Genomic DNA, 15,280 nt, shown 5'->3' with positions numbered 1-15,280 from the left:
CTATGCAACATGATGAATCCATTCTCCCATCACCCGTGACGAACCCTTCTAGTCCATCCTTGGGACAGTAGCTCCCTCATAGTGGAAGCTATATGCAAGGGCAAAATGCAAATTTTGGACAGCATAGTATACAAGGTGCATATGGGCAGCATGCACATGCCAGTTTTGGGCAGCAAGGACCCAATGTTCAGTTTGGTTTGCAAGTATTGCATGGGCAGCATGGAAATTTTGGGCAGCAAGGCCCCAATGCAAGGTGCACATGGGCAGCATGGGAATTTTGGGCAGCAAGGCCCTAATAATCAGTTTGGTCCACATATAATGCATGGGCAGCATGGCACCCATGGACGTTTTGGTCAGCAAGGCATGTATGGGCATTCTCATGGATATTATGAGTACCATGACCATTGGCATGGGTTCGATGTGCAAAGGCAAGTGCATGCACCTACTTATAGTCAACATGCATATGATGAGTGTGAATATTTTGAGCAACATGCATCTGATGACTATATATGTTCTTATGAACTACATTCTGGTCACATACATGGACAACCATCTAGACAACATTATGTACATGGACAACATCATGCAAATGTATATGAGTATGTACATGGGGAGCAACATCATTATCAACAAGGAAGTGCTCGATATCATCAGCCACTTGATTATTACTATAAGCAACATGCGCATCCTTATGAGCCACATGATACTTCTCAAGAACGATGCCATGCTGAGAGCATCTCACTGCCACAGGCTCATGAGCAGATGCCCCATCAGCCCAAGGCCCTTACCTTTGAATGCCCAGTAATAGCCACGCATGTGAAACTCATGGACATGAAATGCCTAGGGATTGATGCATTGAATGTTGTATTGATTACAGCCTCATCTGCTCCAGTCCGATTTGACCTAGTGGTTCCCAATGAGTTTATGGACAAGTCAATGCATGCTACCGTATGGGTCGGTAAGGATCTTATGCCACCATCAATGCTTCACGATGACACCATGAATTACTTCTATGATACAGTGGATGCATTGGATCACAATTATCCTTTTGACCCCGGTGGTAGTATAGTGACCCATACTTGTATGGATGACCCTTGTACTCTTGATGCTTATTATAGAGGTTATCCATTTGATCCCGGGGAACGGAATGGTCTTGGAAAAGCCCTATGCTGATCATCATTTCACCAATGCAGTTCTTTCCCTACTCCAAGGATGCAATTTTGATTGAGCAGTGGCTAAATTTGCCCCAGTCTAAAATGCAGACAACTTACAGACAGCATACTATTTCAGAATAGTTTTTACCCTGCATTAATGACAGTCAAGTGTCACCTATATGGCTTGAAAGTACGCTTCATGAGCTTCATTTTGACATGTCACACGCCTCAATCGGAGCTGCCCATAGGAAGTTATGACCAGTTTTCTCCAACAGGCCCGTTCTGGACAGCATGCTGTCCACTGTTTGTCAGCCCCTAATTGTCAAGAATTGGAGGCCAAACTCATGCTATCAATTTGCACATGTCATATACATCATATACACAATTCTACGCCCCAATTCCACATGAAATTGTACTTCACCATACCCATATTCTCCTTTGTAATGCTGAGGAGAGTAGTACTCTGCAACACCCACCCCCCCCCCCCCCTTTTTTGCTGTGAGCCATAGGTTCTCTTTTTGTTTTTGAGGGCAAAAACCTTCGGGGTCGGGATGGAATGTAAAAGAGTGGGGATAGACGGGTAGGACACGGATTAGCATGGGAAACCCAGTTATACTGACAGGGTATATAAGGTGTTGAGAGACCCAATTAGGGCATCAGTTTTATCAATAATCAAGTCTCTTTTCCCCTTTCTTCCAGCTTTCATGGCTTCCCTCCTCTTTCTCTCTCTTTTCCTGTCTTTCTCTCTCTTCAGCTAGTCTTTCTCTCTCTTCTTCACTCATTTTCTTCCTCTTTCTCTCTCCTCTCTGCAATCTCTCCCTTCTCTCCTTCTCTCTCCTAGGTCTCCTTCATTACAATTTCACTCCTCACTCCATATGAGTCGACGAAAAGAATCTTTTATTTGCACCATTGTAGACACATAAATCAAAAAATAAGACTCAAAACACTTAAAAAGTTGGAACATTTGTTTTATGCCAAATTCCAATGTGCATGCTGATGCCAAATGCATCATGTAACATAATTATAAAATATTAAAATGAAAATCATAAATGATTACTTACCGATGCAACACAAGAAATAAGTAGCCGAAACAAGTCTGCGCTTCACAAGGTTGTAGTAACAAATACTTTTGAATAGAGCCAAAGCCAAGGACTTACGAGTAATGAAATTGATTATGCACAAGGTTTTCTCCAAGGTTGGTTCTACCCAAGAAACTGATATCACATCTTCCATCATAAGATCAAGTGAGTGTGAGGCACATGAAGTCCACATAATAGTAGGATAGTCCCTCTTAACATACTCACCCATCTTGGCACAATTTGAGCCATTATCTGTTATGACTTGGATCACATGCTATGTCCCAATCTCATCTATGGATCTCTTGACATGGAAGTAAATTCACTCTCCAATAATACTTGAAGCTAAGGACTTAAACATTCTCCACACGTAACAATGTAGTACTGATGCAACATAAAAGCAATATATTAATCATGTGCCGTGTCTCTGGGAGTGTTCAAAGGCAATAATTATCATTAGTAACTACTAACTGCTAGTTATCAAGTTCGTGTATTTAAAAATTAAAAATCGAAAAAATAACATATATGATGTATTATGTAAATTATTAGGAAAAAACATTGAGTAAGTACAATTTCCAGCTTACTCTATCACTCCATCCATCAGATACAATGTTGCAGCCATATTAATGCCAACATGACTTTAATCTAGTCAACGGACTTTGAATGTAAGTTACTTGAGGATCTAAGTGAATGGTTCTTAGAGACTCCCAACTAACCAGATGTAAGCCAATAGTTCTTGCTACAGCTGCAACAACCAATGCATTGTAGAACTTGATATAAGTCAATACTCGAGCAACGTTGAATATAAGGCTGTATTAATAGAAGAATCTATGCTCCATGACCTAAGCCTGTTGCTTGAGTCTTCAAGCAAAGAGTCTTGTAATGTGCTTTGGTTATCTTCTCTACCTCTCTTTCTTGATTTGCTTGCCAAGCCTTGTAAGGGAGTAGTAAATAGAGATATGCCCTCACCTGAAAGGGAGCGATGGATCGAAGGTTGGACTCGAGAGCTATGGCGGGAGAGTAAGAGCAAGAAAGGGAGAGACTAGAAATGGGAACTCCAACACTCACAATGTGTGACTGGGCCTTCCTTTATTCAAACTGTCACTAAAAGAATAAAGAATAAAGTGACGGTGGCGGGCGCTCGCCACCTGCAGTGTGCAATGGCAATGACTATCAGTGTAATAATATACGGGCGGCTAGGCAGAGGCGCCAGACAATACAACATGTACACATGTACAACAGGATGAGTAAAGACATCATCTCATCCCACGCCCATCAATCTCCTGAGAAAGACAAAGCGCTCTGTAGAGAGGCTTTTCGTGAGAAAATCTGCACGATTCTGGTCAGTCGAGATCCTGATAAGATCAATAGACTTGTCCTCAACGACCCCATGTATGAAGTGATACCTCACCTCCAATGTGTTTCGTCTTCGCATGGAAGACCGGATTCTTGGCTAACTGAATAGCACTCATAGAATCCGAATGCAATGTAGGGATAGCATCAATACCAAGGTCAGCAACTAAATGACCCAACCAAATGGCCTCCTTGCAAGCCTCAGTGGCTGCAACATACTCAGCCTCTGTAGTAGAAAGGGCCGTGCATTTCTGCACCCTGGACATCCAAGAAACAACACCTCTAGCATAGGTGAATACATAGCCGGAAGTGGACTTCCTACTATCTGCATATCCTGCATAATCAGAGTCAGTGTACCCCCCAACCAAATGGCCTCCTTGCAAGCCTCAGTGGCTGCAACATACTCGGCCTCTGTAGTAGAAAGGGCCGTGCATTTCTGCACCCTGGACATCCAAGAAACAGCACCTCCAGCATAGGTGAATACATAGCCGGAAGTGGACTTCCTACTATCTGCATGTCCTGCATAATCAGAGTCAGTGTACCCCACGACTCCTATATCTTGGCTGCCATAGCATATGCACATATCTGCAGTGCCCTTCAGGTACCTCATGATACTCTTCACGCCATCCCAATGCTTCTTGCCAGGTGTAGCTATATAGCGCGCCACAACACCAACTGCAAAGGCAATATCTGGACGAGTGGCTATCATGGCCTACATAAGATTGCCCACTGCGGATGCATAGGGAATCTTGGCCATCTCGGCCCAGCGGAAGCGCTCAAGGACTTTATGAATGTACTCCCTCTGTGACAAGTAGAGGAGTCCCTAATGTATGTCGCGTCTAATGCACATACCAAGTATATGAGCGGCCTGTCCCAGATCTTTCATCTCAAAGCTCTTCTTGAGCTGAGCCTTAAGAGCATCTAGCTCATCATGAGCTTTCCCTACTATCAACATATCATCCACATAGAGTACCAAAATCAATAAAGAACCATCACGGGCTTTCTTCGTGTAAAGACACGGATCCATAGCACTTCGGCTGTAGCCCTCTTGCTGCATAAAGATATCAAACTTATGATACCACTCCCTAGGTGCCTGTTTCAAGCCATAAAGACTTTTCTTCAATTTGCACACTAGATACTGCCTGCCAGGTTCTGCAAAGCCCTTAGGTTGCTCCATATAAATCTCATCATGCAAGTCCCCATGTAAAGGCGTCTTGACATCCATCTGGTATAAATCCAAGTCAAGCTGAGTAACCAAAGCCAAGACTAAGCGCAGGGTGGTCATCTTAACCATAGGAGAAAAGACCTCGTCAAAGTCCACACCATGCTCCTGCTTAAAACCCTTTACTACCAATCTAGCCTTGTATGCCGACTTGGGGTGTCTAGGGGTACTTTTTAGCTTGTACACCCACTTGTATGGCAAAGCCTTCTTACCCGTAGGCAAGGAAACCAAATCCCAAGTGTCATTCTTATGCAGGGAGTCTATCTCAGACTGCATAGACCTCTCCCAAGAGTGACTGTCACCCCTGCGCACAGCCTCATCATAGGTGAAAGGCTCTCCTGCATCTGTAACCAAGACATAATGCATCGAGGACTGACCGTCTCACGGCAGGCTTTGCTGCCTGCCCAACTACCTGTCCAACACCCTGACCATGAGCATCTGCTGCAGCTGTAGGCTGTCCAACATGCTGTGCGGGAGCTCTCGGCTCCTCCTGAAATATGACCCTGCGAATCTTAACAGCTCTCTCAGGCTGCCTATGCATTTTGTCTTCATGGAAGACTACATCATGACTGCGGATGACTTTCCGCACTGCCTGCGGATCCCAGAGACGGTAACCCATCTCGCCTGCATCCCCATAACCAAGGAAAATGCATTTGACACTCTTAGGATCCAGCTTACTTCTCTTGTCCCTGGGCACATAACAAAATGCCTCACATCCAAAGACACGGAGATGCGCATAAGAGGGAGGTTTTCCAGTCCATACCTCCTCTGCAACCTGAAAAACCAAACCACTAGAGGGTGATCTGTTTATGACATGCACAGCTGTACTAACTGCCTCAGCCCAAAAGCTCTGTGGTAGGCTTGCATGGCTAAGCATACTGCGTACACGCTCCTGGATGGTTCTATTCATCCGCTCAGTCAAACCATTCTGGGGGGAGGGGGTGTAGGGGGCGGTCAACTGACGCTTAATATCCCTCTCATCATATAACTGCTCAAAAGCATGTGAGACATACTCAGCCCCATTATCTGTCCTTAGGCATTTTAGCCTATATCTAGACTGGTTCTCAACCAATGCAAGCCATCTCTGAAACACAGCCAAGATATCGGATTTCAGCTTAATGGGATAAGCCCAAACTTTCCGTGAAAAATCTATCCTGCACTTTGTCTTTCCCCTTATCTTTGCGCCTTTCATTGCGCAATTCATGGCATTGTGGCCTAATATGGCCCTTTTTCCCACAATGGTGACAAGTAACATCTGCATTCCTGCCACGGGATTTACTACGTGACTTTCCACGAGACTTGGACCGAGATTTCTGAGAATCCCGTCCACGGCCACTACCACTGCCATGCTTTCCATATCCATCATTCCTGCCTCTAACTGTCATAGCATGAGACACACCAGAGACATCCAAATTCTTACGGTTAACCTCTTCCTGCAGAAGAGCACTCTCAACATCAGATAATTTCAAGGTAGCAGTAGAGGCACATAATACAGTGCAGAATACATCCCATGACTCATTAAGAGTACCAAGCAAGAAAAGAGGAGTGACATCCTCTGCAAAAGTGATGTCCTGCGAAGTCAAGTTCTTGAGTATAGCATGGAACTGGCTCAAATGAGCAGACATAGTCACATTCTGCTCCATGCGCAGATCCATAAGCTGCTTCAGCCAATACCTCTGACTCGCTGGACTTTTCTTGTCATAGAGATTTTTTATCTTTTCCCACAACTGCCATGCACTCTATTCTTCCTCAAAGACATTATAGTGAACTTGTTTTGTGAGAGACAATACAATAGTGGACTTGCATAACTCATCAAGCTCAAGCCATTCCTCATCTGGCATAGTTGCAGGTCGATGCCCGCTTAACCTCAAAAGTTTGATCTGCGATTTCTGCACCAACACCTGTCAAATCTGGCTCTTCCAATAAAAGTATTTCGTACCATCAAGCTTATTGATGTTGAAAATAGCATGACTAGTGGATGAACTCGCCATAATGCAGGCTGGAAGACTGTAGACACTTCAAAACTGCTTGCTGTTTACTATAGAAAATGACCAAAAAATCACCAAAATCGAGGAAAAATGGCGAAGAAAGTGAAACCAAAGCTGTTGCCCACCAAGTACTAGTGAAAGTACATCATTTCAGAGTGTTTCAGCATGAAAAATTCATGTCAGTCCATACATATATGCTTACTATAATAAATTTCAGATTTCAATAAAAGAGAGCTAACAGTGCCAAAATCGGATCCCAAGGCAATCAGATACTACCAAGACCAAAGCCAGCATCATGCGAGCATAGCATAAGTATATGACGGTCGATAAGCATGAATCCAACACCCAAGTATATCATATAAACATCTGCCAGTGAGTAGGCACACCCCCCAGGCAACAGGGCAAAGTGTTCCTGCCACTACCAAAACTTGACACAAGTAGGAGTCAGTTCACAAAGATACGGATCCAAAACTGAGACTTAGCTCATAAGCATACAGTGAACCAAGACATATGATGTATCATCCCGAAAGGTAAGAAGCCCCAAAGTCTCAAGTGTCTGTAACTGCTCAATAGCATGTAACGCCTCAATGCATAAAAGTACCACCTGCTCAATGTCTGATAAGCATTCAATTCGCTCCCACTGGCACAAAAGCCGTATGTACGAGCTCAAGAGCTCAAGCCAAGGCAAGACACAGTGCCAATGATATAAGTCCAAGACAATACATCAATAGTACATCCCGAACATGTAGGCGGTAGAGCATCCGTATGTAGCATCCATAAGCATGTAAGACATCAAGTACATCCCAAGATACAACTTTGGCAAGCCAATAATTAGCTCAAGTAAGCTCTGAGAATCCAAGGTCAAGCCAAGACCGAGCTCCAGTAGCAATAGGCTCCAAACAATGTAACTAGCATGTAGTAATGGCATAGGCTAAGCATGTCAAGACCGGTCAGGCATAAGCAACATACATGCCATAAGTACATCCAAGACAGAGCATCCAAATGCTTTGCAAAGCGAGCTCAAGCTCAACCAACGATCCCGAATCAAAACCAAGCTCTATGTCGAGCCCCAAGTGTCAATACATCACCATATATGTCCGAAACATAGCCCGAAAAGCATAGGCATAAGTATACATGAGTAAAATGACTTCAGCCCAACTGTGTACAGCAGTTATTTACTGTTCAAAACTGAGAATTTCAGCACCAAAATCAGCTTTAAATGGTTGCCAAACAATAGGCATATATTCCCCTAACATCCGGGTATTAAATGGAACCAACCGGACATCAAATGACAATGCCAAACAAGCTGTAGCATCAAATGTCAGTGTAACACTGTCATAAACTGCCTGTGGACTGTTATGACAGTCCCAAAACAGTGTTAAATCAGTCCAAATGCTATGCCAACACATCAACCATCAAAACCAAGCATCAAAGCATATTCATATGCCCGAAATGGAGCCTTTCCAAGTGCCAATGGAGGGGGAGAGCTGCTGTTGTGACTGTCAAAGACACATATGGGAGGGCTGCGTGATTGGTCCTAAGGCTGCAAAAAATGATGGCCAAGCTTCGGAGGGGTCCGGTTAAAGCCAAGGAAGACCTTAAACAAGCTCCAGCAAGTCTTGTTCAAAGGCAAGTGAGATATGAAGCAAGGGAGCTTCAATGGTGGCTGCCCCAATCTTGTTTACAGCCTGTGAGACCTGAGAACTGAAGTAAACCCTGAAGAAAATGATCAAATACCTCTGACGTAATGCCCTGAAGGTGCCCAACAATGCCGGGAAGGTGCTCGGGAAGCCGGGAAGTGACGGGAGCTCGAAGGAGTCGGATATGGCTGCCAAGAGAACGAGACCCAATGCAAGTAGGGAGTCAATGGAATGCTGAGAATGCCACAAACCAAGCTTAAGAGTCGGAAAGCAAAGCTCTAATACCAATTGAAAGGGAGCGACGGATTGAAGGTTGAACTCGAGAGCTATGGCGGGAGAGCAAGAGCAAGAAAGGGAGAGACTAGAAATGGGAACTCCAAAAGTCACAATGTGTGACCGGGCCTTTATTTATTCAAATTGTCACTAAAAGAATAAAGAATCAAGTGACGGTGACGAGCGCCCGCCACCTGCAGTGTGCAGTGGTGGTGACTGTCAGTGTAGTAATACACGGGCGGCTAGGCAAAGGCGCCTTTACCCCCAACATCACCAATAAGAGAAGAACTAGTACCATGTGCACATGTTACCTCATGATCTATCACGGTGGAATCTACTGGTAAAGGTACACCAACCGTGCATTCTAGTGGCCGTAATGCTTGTGTACTTATTGACACATTAGAAGCACTTGGAGCATCCTCCTTATCATTCCGCCTTACTCGACTTGAGTTTCCACCTCCACTCATGTGATTTCTCTTTACTTGTTCCCATTCTTCTTCAATTTGTTATAAGCTTAGTAGCCTTCTCAAGAGTGACCACACCTTGGCCAATTTTTCTTGTGTACCACTATATGCTAAGAAGGTACATGCTAAGAAAATATCCTCAAGTACTCTCCTACAACCATGTCCAACCTTGCTCATGGTCCATGTGAAATGCACTCTTATTCGAATGGAACTCCCCCACAATCTGTCTCCACAAAACTTGTAAACTACAATTTTGATTCCAGATATTCCACAGCAATGGACAAACAAGGTATCTTCCCAAACATCTTAGGTATAATCTTTATGAGGAGCCATGAAGATCCAAGTTCAGGGCTCAAGCCTTAAGGCGGATGGAAGAGAAGAGAGACATGAAGAAATAGAAAAAAGAGAAGTAGAGTAGATAAACGGGGAAAAAAAGAAGAAATAAGAGTAGATAGAGAAGTAAAAAACGATGGAGGAGGAGAAGAAAAAAGCAATGAAAAAGGAGGCGGCTGCACTTCAAATGGATTGGCGACTTGCCATGAGACGAAATATGGAGCAAAGAGACTCACGAATTTGGAGAAAAGCGGAGAAAAAGTAATGTTTCAATGTTTTGGATAACCCAGGATGTTTCATTATCGCAAGATAGCCTTTTTTCCAATTAAAATTTTAAAGCTTAAAAGTTTCGTTTCGCAACCTCACTTCGCGAAATGAAACGAAACATTTCAAGGTTTCGAGAATTTCACGTTTCGTCGTTTTTTAGTGACTATGACTAATGCACAATTCTTGTCTACAGCCCTAAGAAGCCACCATAGACTCCCAAGAAAGAGGAGCTTGAGACATTATTAGTTAGATTTATGTCACTTGTGCAACTCATACAAACCAAGCTATTCATATGCAAGATACTCTTTAGGAGAGTATAAACTCTAATGCCATATAAAGATATACTAGGGTTTGCAAAGCAAACATAGTTTACGAACACAACTAAAACATATTGAGCTTAGGTCAAAACACAAAACGCAAAAAAAAGCTATATCTTATAAATGAATGAATGTTGAAATGAACGAATTTGGAGAAAAGCAGATAAAAAGTAATGTCAGGAATCTCTTAAGCACAAGAATACTTTGTCAAACACAATAGATATATGTGATAAATGAACTTAGTTTTACAAAGTCAAGCTGTACAATGCTTAAGTCGGTATGGCCTTCATATATTTCCAAACCATTCAAGACCCCTCTCTACAAGTGTCAAGAAACAAATAACCAAAGAGATGTTGAAAAGATACATAATGAACATAACTATTAGGAATGCAAAACAAGGCACAACATAAGAACGGGAAGGCTCCATTCAGAAAATGAGGAGGAAAGAGGACATTGAAAAATACGTAAAATTAGAGAAATTTCATCATTCTAAGATGAACACTTCACAAGTATTCAAAGACACGCTAAAAGCATCACTTTAAAGATCATATTGTACTAGTGAAAACAAAGCAAACAATGCACGATATATTCAAACCAATCAATACTACAAAATAAGTGTATACTTTATAAAAAAGAGTTGAATAAAGTAAGGCACAAGCCATACATATAGCACATATGAAAAAGAGCCCAAGGCCAAAAAAGTATCAATATCAAACTTAAGGCTCGAGAGTAAAATGATAGAGAGAGACAAACAGACAGAGACAGAGAGTAATGTTTCAACAAAATCAAGTCATAAGTATCATGAAGAGCACATATGATCCACTCTTTTTTTAATTTATTTAAAGAGTAAAAAATCTTTTTTTGGTGTCCTTGCTAGCTCATTCTCTACAAGGACAACATCGTCAAGAGAAATAATATCATCAATATGGCACTAATATCTATTTTAGATACCTAATAACCTATTTGACAACACTAAAACCAATTTAGTTATTTTTAACTTACATGTACTTCCATACACTTTTAGTAACCTTCTAGACTTAAATCCAAACCAGCTTTGATAATCACTCAAACAACAATGCAAAAAGGTTTGTTTCTTTGTATTCTAACTCATGGCTGAAAAAATTGTCACACTTACTTTACTAAACAATTATGACTCAATGTATATGAAACGAATCATATCCAAGAACTCTGATACCATGTTATTATGAAAATCAAATACAAAATCTAAAAGTTTAATGAATAATCAAAACAGTATTACAAGCGTTAAAATCAAGGCCTATACCAAATATATAAATTAGTAACACTTATCTTACACATAAACTCAATATTCTCACAATATGATAAAATGTCTTAGATAGACTCTCCATTTCATGTCAAGTCTAACTTTGTAAGAAACCAACGCACCTTTTTTACTCCTAGAATCTATAAATTTATCTATTTTATGTACCTTCTTTGATGCCACATAAAAAGATAGTATCTATGAAGCAATTAATCTCAAAAGCACCAATGACCCAACAATTCAAATCTTAAAAGCATCAATATTGTTTAACAAGACAATCTTTTACTTGGCTTTTTGTCAACTTGTAATGTCTATTGATGTTTCACAACAACCAACTATTATTATGTTTATTTTAGTCTACATCAATGTCATCATCACAATTGATGTATACAATCATTAATGGTCTTTCTAGATTAACATAGCACTCACCCACATCAGCTTACAATCAACCATACCACGCTTTGTCAACATATCCAAGATATACTACATTTGTGAGAGTCATATCCCCTTAGATGTTCTTATCACCTTAATGACAAGAAAGTACTTCTGCTATCCCAAATCTTTCGTGTCAAATTTCAACTTGAGAAGACTCTTCATATACTCCACTCCAAATCTTACACATTATCACCCCCAACGATCAAATCATCCACATACAAGATAATCACAACAATACCCCTATCACTTTGATGCCTATAAAGCGAGTGATCTACATTTTCAACATGAAAACCAATAGAGACAAGATACTGTGCTCTCTTGTTATGCCATGCTCTTGGTGCTTGTTTCGACCCATACAAGGCTTTGCATAGCTTACACACATAATCGGGGTAAACCATGCTCTCATAACCCTATGGCTACTCCATATACACTTCTTCTTGGCTCACCATACAAAAATGCATTATTTGTATCCATTCAATACAAGACTCAACCTTTTGTTGTACCCACTACAATGACAGCTCTTATAGTTGCCATTTTTGCCATTAGAGCAAATGTCTTCACATTCAAACAATCAATAAATGCTTATATGAGAGAGCTTTCACCTTCCGTTACTAAAGAATGATTCAAATCTCATCTTGGGTATAATGACATAGTTTTGGGTACTAAGAAAGGGTTATTTTTTAGAAACTCTTTCATCTTTTTTTCTCTTTGTAGATAATCATTAGTTTACCCGTGCAAATGCGGTGTCATATTTATACTCTTATAAAGAAACATAAAAAGTTACATCACAAATGTTTCTCATCACCAATGGTCATGTGGCCACAGAAATACTACTTGTAAAATATTTTCATTTTAAAAAGCACATCATCGACGATCATGTATCCATAGAAATACTACTTGTAAAGTATTCTCATTTTAAGAAGCATTACATTTCTTAACTTTCAAATCTCACAATCATTCAAAAATTATTGTTATATGATCCTTAACTTGCTTCATCCTTTGAATGGTATGATCTATAGTTCTATGTAGTAAACTAATGTCTACATATGAACCCCATATTGGTTGTGTATAATTGTGATCCATATTTCTATCAATGCTATTTATCTTTCATCTTTCATTCTATCAACACAAATGATTACTCTCACAACCAATGTAAATAGCCTATTTTGTGGAGAATAAGGGCCTTGTTCGACCAAACATTCTACCAAGACCTTTAGACCAATTTAAATCATATACCAAATACCATTTTTCACAAGATGCATAACTTAGCTAAGCAAAGGGGACATCAACATATCCCATTACTATAAGAGAGGCACAACCAACACAGAAGTTGGAACTAATTAGTTAGTATTTGATAGTATCATACACAAACACTCTATTTCTCTCGCAACTACTACTACAAGCATCTGTCGCGATTAAGTCAGCATCTGAGAAACCCATCCCATTTCACTCTAAAAGTATTTAGCCTTGGGATACAGTATTGACTAGTTTCACATGCCTTGTAAACTTCCAACTACTACCAAGCCAAGAGGAATAGCATGTATACGAGTGTAGCAAAGCATCAATGGGCTTGCAAACTAGCCATTGTTGGTGCAACTAAGTTTACTTGCTGGTATTGGCACCAATAATGTGATCAATGAATTTAAAAACGTACACATAACTAAACATGCCCACTTCAGCAATTACTTTGCTGACCTTTGATGATGTGGTCAAGGCTTTTCAAATGGCATATTTTGTTGGCTATAAGGTCCTGGCTGGCCTCCAAAAGTCTTGATATTGGACATTCACAACTACTGTTTTTGTAAATGAACAAAATGAGACTTTAAAAAGCGTGTGTGTGAGGAGGCATAATCTATGTACTGTAGTTAAACTCTTGGGCAAACTCGAAGGGAGAAAGGGCAGGGAGAGGAGGGTGGCTTGTGTGTGCTTGTGAGAGAGAGAGAGAGAGAGAGAGAGAGAGAGAGAGAGATGGAAACCACTCTCACATAAGGTCTCTCTTTCAAATATTTAGTAATGACTAACATACACAAAAAGGCATCTGTTTACAGATCAATGTCATATTTTGTTCAAAATATCACATAGAATAGGATCATGTCAATGCCAAGTCCAACATGAAAGGAAGATTCAAGACACGCGTGACAGAGAGAGAGCCATAGAAACAATGCTCTGGCATAATGTGTCTCTTTCAAATGTTTGGCATGGCTAACGTGTTCACACAGATATCCATCGTTTCTCTAATACTACTCAAAGCATCACCATAGGTCATGTCATTGTCAATTCCAACTCACACACACACACACACACACACACACACACACACACACACTCTCTCTCTCTCTCTCTCTCTCTCTCTCTCTCTCTCTCTCAAATCCTGCTCAAAACATCACATAGGATAGGGTCATGTCAGGTCATTGTCAGTTCAACCAACGCACAGAGAATAGGGTCATGTCATTGCTAGTTCCAATCAAAACACACACATACACACACACACACACACACACACTCTTTCTCTCACACCTGAGTAGAGGGGCCAGGACTGCGCGGTACGACCATTCTTCGGAGCGTCACGAGTTTTTTGGCTAGAGCGTTAGGGTTGCAACTCACGAAACATCGGCAATTCTTTCTGCACCTACGACTAGCTCTGCGTTTCCTCCTCCCCCCCTTCTTCTTCTTCTTCTTCTTCTTCTTCTTCTTCTTCTGTGGCCTTTAATTTTGTTCCTGGTGAGTCGCTAGCGATACGAACGAAGAAGTTCGTGGGACTGAACTGTTTTTATCATGCACTTCCACAGATTTGAGTTTTCGTTGCTTCACGTCCTTATGAACCACCGCCGGTCCTTGCGAATGTTCTCAGCAGCAGAGTGGCCCTTCCTTTAATGCGGAACGCCTCAGACGCCGCGACGGTGCTCTTCATCGTCATCGTCATCATCATTCATGATAAGCTAGCAAAGCGCAAAATAAAAAATTAGACTCTCCCGAATGGTTGCCTTGCTTTTTTCCTCCACATATATTTTCTATATATTATTTCAAGGTTTGATTCGTTTGTCCCCAACCAAGGATTCCAACCCATGGAAACTTCGCCTTTTATACCAAACCTTAAACGAACTTGCTATTTTTATTTTGATTGTAGGTTCGAAAAGCCCCGTACCTTCACACGATTTCCTAAACTTTATCCCCTTCCCAAACTTTCCCTTTTTTAATCAAAACCCCTTTTCTCGCACATTGAAACACTCCCTTTCTCTTTCCCCTTCCCTTTTTAATTAAACCCCCATCTCTCTCACATGTAGGTTTGGGAAGCCCTATGAGCATAGGGCTTCCCAAACCTACCCCCTTCCCAAACTTCGCCTTTTTAATCAAAACCCATTCTCTCACACATTGAATCACTCCCTCTCTCTTCCCCCTCCCCTTTTTAATTGAGCCCCCCTCTCTGAGCATAGGGCTTCCCGAACCTACCCCTTCCCAAACTTCGCCTTTTTAATAGG

General features: G+C 41.3%; 1 protein-coding gene across 2 annotated transcripts in view; it reads right to left on the bottom strand.

Annotated features, from left to right (window-relative positions):
* The window catches only part of LOC148032204 (ASI1-immunoprecipitated protein 2-like), a 38,009-nt gene extending 23,232 nt beyond the window's left edge, over positions 1 to 14,777 (bottom strand). The window contains exon 1 of one of the 2 annotated variants that reach the window (XM_087682855.1): positions 14,319 to 14,777. In XM_087682855.1, coding sequence (XP_087538981.1) covers positions 14,319 to 14,354 — 36 coding nt within the window. In that variant the 5' untranslated portion in view covers positions 14,355 to 14,777. The remainder of the gene's footprint in view (positions 1 to 14,318) is intronic. The other variant, XM_087682854.1, reaches the window with a different exon arrangement.
* Between the last annotated feature and the right edge of the window lie 503 nt (positions 14,778 to 15,280).

This window comes from Lygodium microphyllum, chromosome 8, assembly GCF_053477565.2.
Source record: "Lygodium microphyllum isolate KBCC chromosome 8, Lygodium_microphyllum_v1.1.10, whole genome shotgun sequence".
NCBI classification, from domain to species: Eukaryota; Viridiplantae; Streptophyta; class Polypodiopsida; order Schizaeales; family Lygodiaceae; genus Lygodium; species Lygodium microphyllum.
Note: the sequence above shows the minus strand (reverse complement) of the source record. Positions and strands in the feature narration are given on the sequence as shown.